Consider the following 13209-nt stretch of genomic DNA (forward strand, 5'->3'; position numbering starts at 1 on the left):
CAGGCAATCTAAGTTTCTGACAAAGATAAGGTTATATTTTTATGTCTAGGCAACGTAATTTAATATTGTTTTTTCTTTTATGAGCATTGGAAATCTTTCAAAAATTCCATTGTACATAAAATGCTATTTTAAAATGCCTAGAACTTTTTTGTTATTGAAGCTGAAGGCTTATAATTTGGGGTATTGGGTCTTCTTGTGGCAGTCTTTTAGCAGTTAAAGCGTGTTATTTCTTGCAGGCGTCCTTTAAGCATGTTTCCAAGAAAAACTTGGATGATAACATACATAAAAACGAAGCACTGAAACGGTAGACAAACGGACATTAACACTTGAATAGTGTCAGAACTCTTGAATATATAATATACAGGATAATGTTTATGGACATACTTACATTTTATAGAGTTGCTTCGCTTATAATATTGTACTTTGTTGTCCCAGGAATCAATATACTAAAAAACATTATAATTGGATAATTAGATCAAATTAAAATTTATTGTTAAAAAAATAGAAAAATCAACTTGTTTAAAATGGACGTACGGAGGTAATGATTATAGAGTTGCTAGGCTTTCTAAATCGTACCTATTTACTACAAGAACCACCATGCAAAGTTAGAAATTGATAGGACAATTCTAACATGCCTAAATTGAGGGAAAAAGCTATCTGTCTCGGACGGACGGACGGACGAACGAACCTACCCTAATTATAGAAAAGCTTCGCTTTTAATAAAAAAAATGATTAAAGGGGGTTAGTGTTTAAGTGAGATCTACACTCGAAAAAAGGGATTCTACAAAATAATAATATCTCTTTACATAAAATCGTTTTTGTTGAGAGTTGGAGTTTTTTTCTGTACTTTAACATGTTAAAGGGCGAACTTAAAATGTTTAATGTTATACACCCATTTTAAACTGAATTTTGGGGAGAAAAAAAAAATCAGTTTAAAAATGCTGTTATTTGCTATTTGACGATACTCGTTCTTGTTTTTCCAGGACTCTGCTGCAGCCGCGTGCCGGCCGCTTGTGAGCCTTTAAAAATAAGCTGAAACTCTGAACCTGACTCTAATATGGCATGGCAATTAATTTTTAAAAACATTTTTTTAAGGCAACCACACGGGTTTAAATTTTAGGCTTAAGCGCGGCTGCCGAGCCGTAATTTTTTTCCGCCTTTATTGTTGTTTCAAGTATTTTTATATCTGGTCGATGGTGGTGAAAACAAGATACAAACAAGGATGGTATTATCCAGAGGTAGCTATTCTAACCAACAATTCTACAAAAAAAAATCACGAAACCTTGTAAAGTATATGGTGGTATATTTTGTTTTATTTTCATGTAAATAAAGAGGGGTGGGATAGAAGGGGAGGAAAAGGGGAAGGGGGTTGTGGGGGAAATTTTCCTTTAGAATTGTTTGTCAGAATATTATTTCCTTGTCCCGGGGTTTTATCAATAGACAGTAGAGCAGCTGTGTGATGCTGTAAGTATTGGTGCAAAAAATGGGGACGAATTTCAAATTGATTTGACGGGGCTAATTTTTTTAAGTCACAATTGAAGGGAAAGAAAAGGGAAGGGGGAAAGAAACCCCCTAGAAAAGAGATGGGGTTTTCCCTTCACTTGTGACGTAAAAAAAACAGAATTTGAAATTCGTCCCCATTTTTTGCACCAATACTTACAGCATCCAGCTGTGTATGATATGTCTGTCCATTTCTTTAACCCATTAGTGCCGAACCGGGCATCAAAACCCGGTTCCGAAAAATGGGAAAAAAACCGGTTTCCGGCTTTATAATTGCATCATTCTCAGAATGAATCCCCCCTCTACTACCCTGACTTTCATTTCCCCCTGGAGCAGGCAGTTTAGCTTACTTCCGTTTGCTGGTATAGCTCAACAAAATTTGAAAATCATGAAATTCAAAATACCCCTTCTAACTTTTTTGTTTTTATAGTAAAGTTGCTGATTTTTTTTGTGAAATCTAATGTTTATTGACAAGTACATCTATTTGTGAATTCGTTTTATTCAAATTATAATTTTTTATATGATTTTTTTATCGTTTTTTTACGCCCTATTATGACCCGGTTCGGCTTGGCCATAAATACCCGAAAATTTTAAAACCCGGCTCGGTTTCGGTTTTTATTACCCGGTTTTAACTTTTCAACCAATAAAAATAACAGTTTACGTCATTAGTAAGGGTTTGAGCCACCCTAATAACCCTAGTAATCTCTATAGGTGTCACCCAATAGTTTTATGCTCGTTTTCTGATATGTAACACCCAAATTTTATATGTTCTTTTTTTGTAGTGTGTGTCTTTTAAAACTTCGAGCAACGGGTTTTTTTACCCGAAAACGGTGGCACCTATAGCCGAAACACTAAATTTGAAATAAATCGCTTCGTATTATACTTGTAGCTCTTTAGATTACATGAGGTTGTGTAGTTTTCAATTACGGATCGTATCAAAGTTCTAAAAAGTGTTCATCTCACTTTTGGCGTTCAAAAATTACATTTTTCGATTTTTGGTCAAAATAACCGGGTTTATACAGGTTAACCGGGTTTTAAAACTGGGGGAAAGCACCAAAAACGGGTGTTAATGCCTGGTTGGTATTTATGGCCAAGCCGAACCGGGTTTTTTTGCAACTTTCCTGTGCACGCCACTAGAGCAAAACAAAAAAATACGAATTCCGTTTTGACCATTATAAAGCTTCCCTGAAACTTACAGCTCGATTGGCCCATAAAAGTGGCGCTCGGCACTAATGGGTTAAATTAGCAAATAAAATAAAAAGTCTACAATAAAACATTTTCCAGTAAGGCTTCGAAACCGATTAATATCCGCAGGATTAGAACCGGTTCTTAGTCATACTGAAAAATCATTCTTACATAAACGACCCCTTAAATAGTGGATGTAAATATTCTTTTTTCTCCCCGAGGTAGTCATTTTTTTCCCTGAGGTTGTCATTTTTTTCCCTCAGGAACATGGCAACTGGTGAACAGAAACTCAGTTCTGCACCACAAGCCTCGAACGACTGAAGTTTTCATGTCTATACAGTCATATTTATATGAAAATCTGAGAAAATATTTTTAGAAGATTTTTGAATTTTTTTTTAAGATTTTAAATTATTTTTGGAAGATTTTAGAATTTTTAAAATTACTATCTTGGGGAAAAAAATGAAAATTAAAAACCAAAATTAAACCACATTTTAGCATAAAAATGAGTTTTTGTTTAAATGAGAATAATATTCCTATCCAGTTTTTTGTTTAGGAATACCTCATTTATAGCATCGTATTACAGACAATTTTCCACGAAAACTAAAATAAAAAAATGAAAACCAGTATTGTGATTTTGATATTCTCGGAAAACTAAACTTTTAATTAATTTTGTTTGATTATAGTATATACTAAAGTGAGTGATAGAGTTGCCCTATTTCTGTTAAAACAAAAACAAAAGAATTGTTTAGAATTAATTAAAATAATAACAACAACAAAAAGTAACAAAAATTGAATTCTTTGTAATAAAATTGAGGTAACTATGGGCATCAGATTTTCAAGTATTAAGAACCTTTAATTTTTTTAGGAGCAATATCTATCTATAATACAAAGTAGAATGATGTCTCTATGTTTGTCTGTCCGTCCGTATGTCCCTTAAGATCTTGGTAACCACTGAACCAATTGGATTCTACTCTTCAGGAAATGTACCTACTGGTCCTGTGGTGGTTTTAAGTCTCTATCTTACCTACAAAAAAAATGACATTGAAAAAAATAAAGGGGGGGGGGGGCAATATATGGCAGTCTTTCAGCAGTTAAAGCGTGGTATTTCTTGCAGGGTTTCTTTATAAGATAAAAAATTACACCGTAACCCCCTACCAATCATTAAAATCGATGAACGAATTTGAATTTACGCATGTGTTAAATCGAGGTGCTGCCACTTTCACCACTAGCAAAAATACAACCACTGTGTTTTTGACAAAAAGTGGGTGTGTTTTTTGTCAATTTCATTTTTAGCTGTATTTTTGGCATTTTTTTTTATCCACTGTAGAAATTACGGGTATAGTCCTTTCCACGACATCCCTCTATAAGGAGCGATTCGTCGTATTTTTAAAATGGCTTTTTATAGGTTATTTTAGGTTAGGTTAGGTTATATTGTGTTAGGTGATTGCCCCACAGGGTTAGAGCCCCCCGCAGGGGCTAGAAATAGGAGAAAAGCTACTGTGAAAAATATGAAGAATCGCTCCTTATGGAGGGATGTCGTGGAAAGGACTATACCCGAAATTACACCTTTACTACTGTCATAAACACAGTTTTACTGTCATTTACTGTCTAATTGACTTAATTTGAAAGGCATTGTAATATAGTCGACTATACAAGTACTAAATCATTTGAAGAAAATCATAGACGTCATAAGAAGGGATATGAGGTAAATTAATTAGTATTGGGCCGGATACTTTTTGGCTGGATGCAAGATATCCAACCGAATTATAATGCTGGTATCCGGTATCCGGCCAGATATTGAAAATGGCCAAATATTCGGCAAATAACCGGATATCCGACCGGGTAACCGAATATCCGGTATTAGAAATCAGCCGGATATCTGGTATCCGGATTGTTTTAATATCCGATATCCAGCCATACCGGATATCCGGCCCAACCCTAATATTAATCTTTAGTGGCGCAGCTACTCTGTAACCTGTGTACATTCGACGGACATCCGATCATCAGTCCAAATATAAAAGTAATAGGATATTTGTCTGTGTGTACAGAAGGATCTTGCCAATCGCTGAACCGATATAGTTCTCCTTTACAATGCAGCTTTTCTTGGTTCCTTATAAGGTTTATAACAATTTTGGGGGAGGGATCCTACATTCTCCGAAGGCATATCGCCCCTAAAATAATTTTTAGTTTTTCTTTCTAAAACTGAATTTAAAAAAAAAGTGGGGGGGGGTCGACTTCCCTTTTCCCCTTTAGTGCCCCTAGAGGCCTCCAGGAGAGCAGCCGCTTGTATGATATAAGAGATCAATAAATTGCAACAACCAAAAGCCCAAAATACATCATAACGTACCTATATTTTTCTGTTGTCAGTTTTTTGATAATTAAACTACAATTAATTCGTATATTTTGCTTTTTTTGATATTTAAACTACACTTAACTCTAAATTATTTTAATGGTAAAATTTAAGTAAAACTAAGCTGAACAAATCAGACAATCTGACAAACATAAGAGATAAGACAATGGATGATAAATTGATCCTCAATGATGATAAACAAAATTACACCTAATGTAGATTACACATTTTAGGTTGAAAAGTTTGGTCACTATAAATCAGGGATCGGAAGCCTCACGTAAGCCGCGTGTAAGCCTCAGAGAAATCGTGATTTTATCACTATAAAATTCAGCTGGATGTATAAAACGGCTCTTTAGCAGACAATCCTTCTTTCTGAAATTTTTTTTTAGCTCACAAGCAGGTTTAAAACTGAGGCTTATGCGCGGCTTACGTGAGGCTTCCGATCCCTGCTATAAATGCCGGAAAGTGCACAAAATAAGTTGAGAAAAAAAAATATATTTTATTTAGTTCAACTCTTCGAGATGAATTAAGATTTGCTGATCAATCTCAGGTATGTTGAGCAACATCCAAGCATAGCTTCTCTTTAACTATGTAGGGTCGGTTCGTAATCGGATAGGTCTTTTCATTAATTTAGACATGTTTATTGCAGTTTTGCAACCAAATTTACTTACAATTTTGTTTGGAAATATACATTTACATTCTGCTTATCCAGTTCTTACACTCTACAAATGTCAATGTTCGTTTGTTCTACGGTTTCAGAGCTTTACGTTTGTGGATGCTGTCATCCTTGTTTTTTTTACATCCAAGCTAATCTATACCTACAAATTGATGTATTTTCTCTACAGTATTGTAATGACGAGTTAAATCATAATGACTCCTTTGTTAAATACTAGCATTAGAGGCCTCTAGGGGCATTTTAGTGACGGGAGGGCGGAATGGTAAATCGACTCTATACAATATACATTTATAAAAATTCTGGGAGGGTCATTTTTTTTTGGGGGGGGGGCAATTTCTCTTGGAAAAGCGGTGATCCCCCTCCCCCCCCCCCCCTAAAATAGTTAAAAGCCTAACCTTACTCTATATGAAGCTTCACTGTAAAGAAGAACCATGACGCTATACACAAATACAAAGACATCCTGTTTCTTTTATTTAAGAATGTGGTCTAGAATTATTATGGATCTTAAATGACAAGACAAAGGACGATAAATAAAAAGTGTCCCATTGTGTAGTGGTTATCGCACAACGCTATCGTTGTGAGAAACCGTGTTCAAGTCGCTGTCGCAATTTGTCAGATTATGATCACGCAACCTTTCCTGAGATGCCCTTATAGGTTGTAAGGAGAGAGATTTGTAGAAAGTTAGGATTCTACCTATCAAGCAGCTTTAACCATGCTAACCTTAGTCCATGCTCCACGTATGAGAGTGCCATTAATTAGGGTGGCCTATTATTAAACACCTGCCAAAACTCTAGGCCAGGGTGATGTAATAATTGAGTAGCTTCCACGAGAATTGCGGGTCAGCTTGTAATGTAACATAGAATACAATCAGCTGTGCGCAAAGTTTACCAATCTAAGATTGTCCAAAGGATTCTCACTTCCAGTCTCCGTGTGCATCTGAGTCCTAACTTTAGAGAATCATGGCTACAACAACAACATAAATTGATATACACCCCTAATCCACACACTGTATTTTAGTTTACTCTTCTTTTTTTTAATAATAATTTACGTTATCAAATTGCTATAGCACATGTGAACATAATTGTTCTTGTCTTATTATTTGTGAAGCTTTTTATAGTGACGTCATACTGGCCTAACATTGGTTAATTAAAACACATTTTTTGTAGGTTGTTGCTATAGTGGTTCTAGCTTTACTAGTGGCTATATCACCCCTTCTACTATTAATTATAAGAAATGGAATCAGAGCGCTGCAAGTAAGTATTTATTCCGGGATGGCTTCGAAACCGATTAATATCCGCTTAGAGTAGAACCGGTTCTCTGCCATACTGAAAAATTATGTATTTCATCGTACTACAGCCAATACTCTACAAAAGTTAAATTCCATAAAAAATAATGAGAGTTTTGTTAACCTTAGGCCCCTTGGGTCTAACAAAACAATGGATATAGAATATACGTGGATGTTATACCAGAGCTGGATCTTTAAATCGTTTTTATGGTGCGCTGAATCGGGGCGATTCAGAGGTGAACTGTAGGTGCGCTGGTGGTGAGCCACAGCGCACCTATAAAACATTGATTTTTAAAAGATTTTCGGCGCGGTGTTTTTAGATCGCTTGCGCACTCACTAAAATATCGATCTGCGCCAGTACAACTTTATTACTTAAGGCGTGTCAGTAAGGTATTTTATATAAAATGCCGTGTCAGTATGGTATTTTATATAAGACATTAATATATAATTTATTTTAAAAATAACTATAAAAATGTTTTCTCGATAGTTTTGCAATAAAATATTAGAGTAATTTAAAAAATTTATTACATATGATTCACCCCGATTTGAACCGGCAATGCCACTTGGTGAGTGGCATTGGCGCGCCGGTACCGCGCCACTGCCCGATCCAAATCGCCCATGCAAATTCGATTTAAAGATTGGTATTTAATAATTTGATGGTGCGCTGAATGAATCGCCCCGGTTTAAATCACCTATAAACGATTTAAAGATCAAGCTCAGGAGAATTTTTTTTGTCAACTTATGTAGGTTGCAAACATGAAACTCATTTAATGGACATAAGTAGGAGCGAAGGGGATGGGGTAAAAGAGGTTATTTTAGCCCGCTGCAAGTTTCACTTTATCAGAGAGGATGAAAAGTTGGTGTAACATCCAAATATTAATTAAACCATTATTGGTTTTGTAAAAGAAATAATAACCAGTTTTGTTAGCCCGACCCATCAACCCTCGGGACTAACAAAATTGGTTTTAATCTAATACCGTTTAACTTATATCCGCGGAAAGCTGTCTATAATGCGATGCGATAAATCTGTTAAAACTATTTCAATGTAAAATAGAAATAAATCGATGGTTGGTACTTAAACTAAATTGGCAATAATCTTGTTATTAAAAATGTAAAGTAGTTCTTTTAAACTAGATAATTGGTTGTATTTAGTAATTTTTGAAAGCCAAGCCTTTTTATAATTAGGGTCGGTCCGTCCGTCCGTCCGTCCGTACGTCCATGTCTATATGTCTATATGTCCATTATCTACATGTTGATTTTTGCACTTATTTAACAACATATTTTTATATGATCTTTTATAAGTACAAAACAGTATCTTGTAAATAAGCATCTTTGCAACAAATTTACTTACAATTTTGCTTAGACATTTATACTTTGATTATTCAGTTCTGTCCTACCGTTTCAGAGCTTCGTTTTTATGGATGTTGTCATCCTTGTTTTTAGAAAATGCGTAGAAAATCTAATTATGTATATTAATATTTAGATAATTTTACGTGTATCTCTAGTCTTATAAAAAATAAAAGGATAATTGTCTATCTATAATACAAAGTAGCTTGATGTCTATCCGTCCGTCCGTCCCTTAAGATCTCGGTAACCACTGAACCGATTGGATTCTACGCTCATGGGAAGATTGTTTTGTCCATCAGTCTGTCATTTAGAGTGCTCAGGGATAAGGGATAGGAAACCTGGCCATAAATTAGGTCTCGGCCTGGTTTTGAAAGGGATCATGCAACTTTTACCATTTGCATAATTTAATGACCTTACTGGCGGACGGCTCATATTGGCTACCGCTCTAAACCAATAGTGTTCTGTGATTTGGGCTTGTTTTGTATCAACCAATCACCAATTGGCGGAAATTTTAGAAGCAGACAATTCTAGAAAAAATAATGATTTCGTCTGCTACGAAAAAATAAATATAAATGGTGTTAGATCACATTAGTTTAATTATTAAATCTGCTTAGAGTTAAACATTAAAAAAGGGCCATATAGAAAAAACAAAAATAACGGGATTATTTTTTTGGAAAGAAGGTAGCTACGAATTTTCATTTGGTAGTTTATAAATTAGATGTTGTATTTTGAATTTTAAAAATTTAGTACGGAATTGATACAACACCTTAACCCTAATTTTTGTACAATACAACACAGTACAGATATATCATTACATTATAGTATCCAAAGAACTTGATAGAATGTTACCCAAGTGCATATTTATTTATTTATTTTGAATTTTAATTAGCAATGAAATTTTCAAATAAAATTTTTACTCATTAATAAAAATGCAAATAATACAAACTAAAATCTGTCTGAGGGAAACCCAACGATAGCTTTCTGACAGTTCAAATTACCAAAGTAAAAGATAAAAAATTTTGGGAGAGAAAAAACTTCATTTTAACAAAAGCCATTAATATATAGGTTTATAAAAAGTTATGTTTTTTACTTTAAACTAGCTACCTGAATTTGATTCTATACTTTATCTACACACACACACACAGCTTTTTCAGTAGCGTTTAGGACGAACCACTGCGTCATCCCAAAACTGGTTTATTAGGCCTAGGCTTGAAATAGGCCTGAAATAATATTTTCCTACGTTTCCCATCCCTTATCCCTGAGAGTGCTAGATCGATTCCTAGATTTTAAGTTTTGTGTGATTATAAAGGTTGCGTGATTTTTAAAAAGTATGACTACTAGATGGTGAAATATATTCCCTGAAAAGCAGGATCCAAGAGAGAACATTTGTCAAATATGTACTATAGATGTAAGTAATTAGGATTGGGCCGGATATCCGGAAATTTTTAATATCCGGTCGGATACTGGATATTGAAACTATTCGGATACCGGATATCCGACTGATTTTTAATGCCAGATATCCGGTAATTTGCCGAGAATCGGATGTTGGCCAGATACCCGCCCTGAACCGGATATCCGGTATTATAAATCATCTGGATATCCGGTATCCGGCCAAAAAAGTTTCCGGCCCAACCCTAGTATAATTATATCCTTAGGTATTTTCTATGTCCATCAAATCCAAAGCAGTTGACCTGAAGCGCGAGAGAAAGCGGTCAGAACGGCTGCTGTACCAACTCCTACCTGCCCAGATTGCCGAGAGTGTTAAGAATGGGTAAGCTTATCTCGCATGCAAAATATTTACAGAATTAGGATTGGTTAAATAGGATAACAAACGATTCTTTCCCTTTATATATTTTGGGGAAGGTATGGCAAACACATAAAGAAAATTGTAATTATTAATATTTATGATATATCTAACAGAATTTATACAAGGACATTAATATTATGGAGCGCATAGCTACACTTCAAGTTAGTCTGTCCGCTAAATGTAGTCTTAGATATATAAGATGGAAAGAATTTTAATGTTAGAGGTAGATTTGAAATCTGCATCAAGTTTTAAGGATTTTTATAAAATTCTTTTTTTGTATAATTCTTTATTCAAAAGCGCAAATATGATTTAAGTTAATTAATTTTGACATCCGTGATTGGTGGATTGAAAACTACCTGCGCTCTAATTGGTTGAATGATGTACGACACCAATCAGAGCGCAGATAGTTTTCAATCCTTCGGAACCTCGTGGTTAAAAAAACTGGTTTTAATCTTATAATTGTACATTCTATATCCGTGGAAAGCGGTTTATAATACGATGAAAGGAAGAACTATCCCAACTTATATATCTTAATATGTACACATCCAAAAATTTAATTTGTAGTGGGTCTAACTTAATTAATGCAAATTCTGTCCAACTAATTGTCTGCAAGCCTTGAGTTCTATTGTTATTAAATTGCTCAGGGAGGGAGGAGACATTGGGCTGTTTACTACACTAGTTTTATAATAACCTTTTCTAATTCGTTGGCTCAACCACTATAGTGACTTTTATTAATTTTTAATTGGTTGGTTCATTAGGTTGATTTCCAAACGTTTCAACCACTAATTGTAATCTACAGAAGGGGTAATTTTGTGTCTCCTCATTGGGGATGTATATTAATTTATTGGCCATTGTCTTATCCCTTTAGATCCCTTTTTTTATTATGAGTCATATTTATTCATATATATTCGCTTTTATGGATGTTGTCATCCTTGTTATATTTGATTTGATTTCTTTTGAAATGTGAAGTCCGTATGACAACAAGTTCATATTTAGTTTAATTTATTAAGGCACTGATTAGCCCGCAGGGGTTAGGGCCCCCCGCAGGGGTTATGTATGGCAAAAAAAAAACTACACCCCCTTAGTACAATCTAATAATACTATTAATATTACAAGAGGCTGCACCTCTAGCATTAAGGGGTTTCTTATTCGAAGGAATACAGAAGGGCGAAAAAATAGCCTAAAACCATGCCTAGTTTTTAAAAAAAATAACTTTAAACCATCTCAGTACCTATAAGAAGCTTCATTGTAAAGGAGGACCATATCGGTTCAGTGGTTTGCAAGATCCTTCACTACAGACAAAAAAAGCTTACTACTTTATATCATAGGACTAGCAGTTACGCTCCTAGAGGTATCTATTGGCAATTTAAATGTTTTTTTTTATAAATAATATGTAACCTTTCTATATTCAAGTCTCTACGTAAAAAATTAGATTTTTTGTGATTTCTCCTGGGAGGGTGGTGGTACCTTTCCCCCCAAAATAGTTATAAACCTTCCCGGGACATATGAGAAGATACCCTGTTAAGGAAAACCCGATCGGTTCAGCGGTTGGCGAGATCCTTCAGTACAAACAAACAGACAGACAAACACACATCTTGTTACTTTATTATAAGGATTTGTGCGCGAAAGGTACTTTGTGAGAAAGCACAGTTTATTCTTGATATCAAAAGTAATAGGATCTGTTTCTGTGTGTGTGTCCGTCTGTCTGTACTGAAAGATATCGCTAACCGCTAAACCGATAGATTCTCCTTTACAATGTAGCTTCTTATATGTTCTGGGAAGGTTTATAATTATCTTAAGGGAACGGTATAATCACCATCCCAAGAAAATTCGCCCTTATGAATTAAATATAAAACAAGGATGACAACATGCATAAAAGCGAAGCTCTGAAACTGCAGGACAAACGGACATTAACACTTGTATAGTGTCAGAACTGAATAACCATAACATAAATATATAAGAGTCGAAGCTAAATTGAAAGTAAATTTGTTGAAAAACAGGATAATGTTTATGGACCTACTTACATTTTTAGGACTTAATTATAGCGTTGCTTCGCTTATAATATTGTACTTTGTTGTCCCAGGAATCAGTATACAAAAATCAGATCAATCGGATAATTAAATCACATACAAATTTGTTGTTAAATAAGTGAAAAAAACAACATGTTAAAAATGGACGTACGGACATTCTGGTAACGAATATAGAGTTGCTACGCTCTCTAAATTATACCTAAATACTACAGGAATCGCCATGCAAATTTGAAATCGACAGGAAAATTAAAACGTGCCTAAATTAACGAAAATATCTATCCGTAACGGACGTACGGGCGGACGGACCGACCCTAATTATAGAAAAGCTTCGCCTTTAAAATTTTTAAAAACTAAATTTGGAGAAAAATCACGAAACCTATAAAAACCAAGTAATTATAAAACTTTGGGTACCAGTATAATTTACAGTCCGCTCCTTTTCCGAGCACAATACATAATATAAAAAAAGTTAACAGATCTGAGTTAATATAAAAATGTGACGTATTTTGATAATTAAACAAGAATAACAAAATTCAAGTAAATTCAAGAAAATTGCAAATAAATTTGTTGCAAAGGTGCTTATATACAGGATACTATTTAAGGACATACTTACAGTTTTACTACTTGTTTATAGAGTACTTGTTGTAAAAAAAGGTTTAAAATCAACATGTTTTAAATTGTTGTATTGATATTCTGGTAATGATTATTGCTTTCTAAATCGTTCCTAATTAATACAAAAATAGATAGGACAATTCTAACATGCCTGAATTAACGAAGAGAGCTATACGTTACGAACGGACCAACCCTAATTATAGAGAAAAGCTTCGCATTTAAAATAAAAAAGAATAAATAGAATTATAATTAAGATTTGTAAACATGACAACAATAGAATTTTTAACATTCTAGGAGAAAAATTTTGTGACGAAATCTTAAAATTAATTTCATTACTTTATGCATGATTTCATTTTTATTTAATATTAAATTTTTAAAAGCAAAGCTTTTCTATAATTAGGGTCAGTCCGTCCGTCCGTA

General features: G+C 34.3%; 1 protein-coding gene across 1 annotated transcript in view; it reads left to right on the top strand.

The window, feature by feature from the left end:
• Positions 1–4345: 4345 nt before the first annotated feature.
• LOC145332963 (atrial natriuretic peptide receptor 2-like) overlaps positions 4346–13209 on the top strand; it is a 29373-nt gene continuing 20509 nt past the window's right edge. Inside the window, exons 1-4 of the mRNA XM_080178093.1 lie at positions 4346–4390; positions 5543–5585; positions 6878–6964; positions 9999–10114. Coding sequence (XP_080034219.1) covers positions 4386–4390; positions 5543–5585; positions 6878–6964; positions 9999–10114 — 251 coding nt within the window. The 5' untranslated portion in view covers positions 4346–4385. The remainder of the gene's footprint in view (positions 4391–5542; positions 5586–6877; positions 6965–9998; positions 10115–13209) is intronic.

This window comes from Acartia tonsa, chromosome 11 (genome assembly GCF_053477335.1).
Source record: "Acartia tonsa isolate MP-2025a chromosome 11, ASM5347733v1, whole genome shotgun sequence".
Taxonomy (NCBI): domain Eukaryota; kingdom Metazoa; phylum Arthropoda; class Copepoda; order Calanoida; family Acartiidae; genus Acartia; species Acartia tonsa.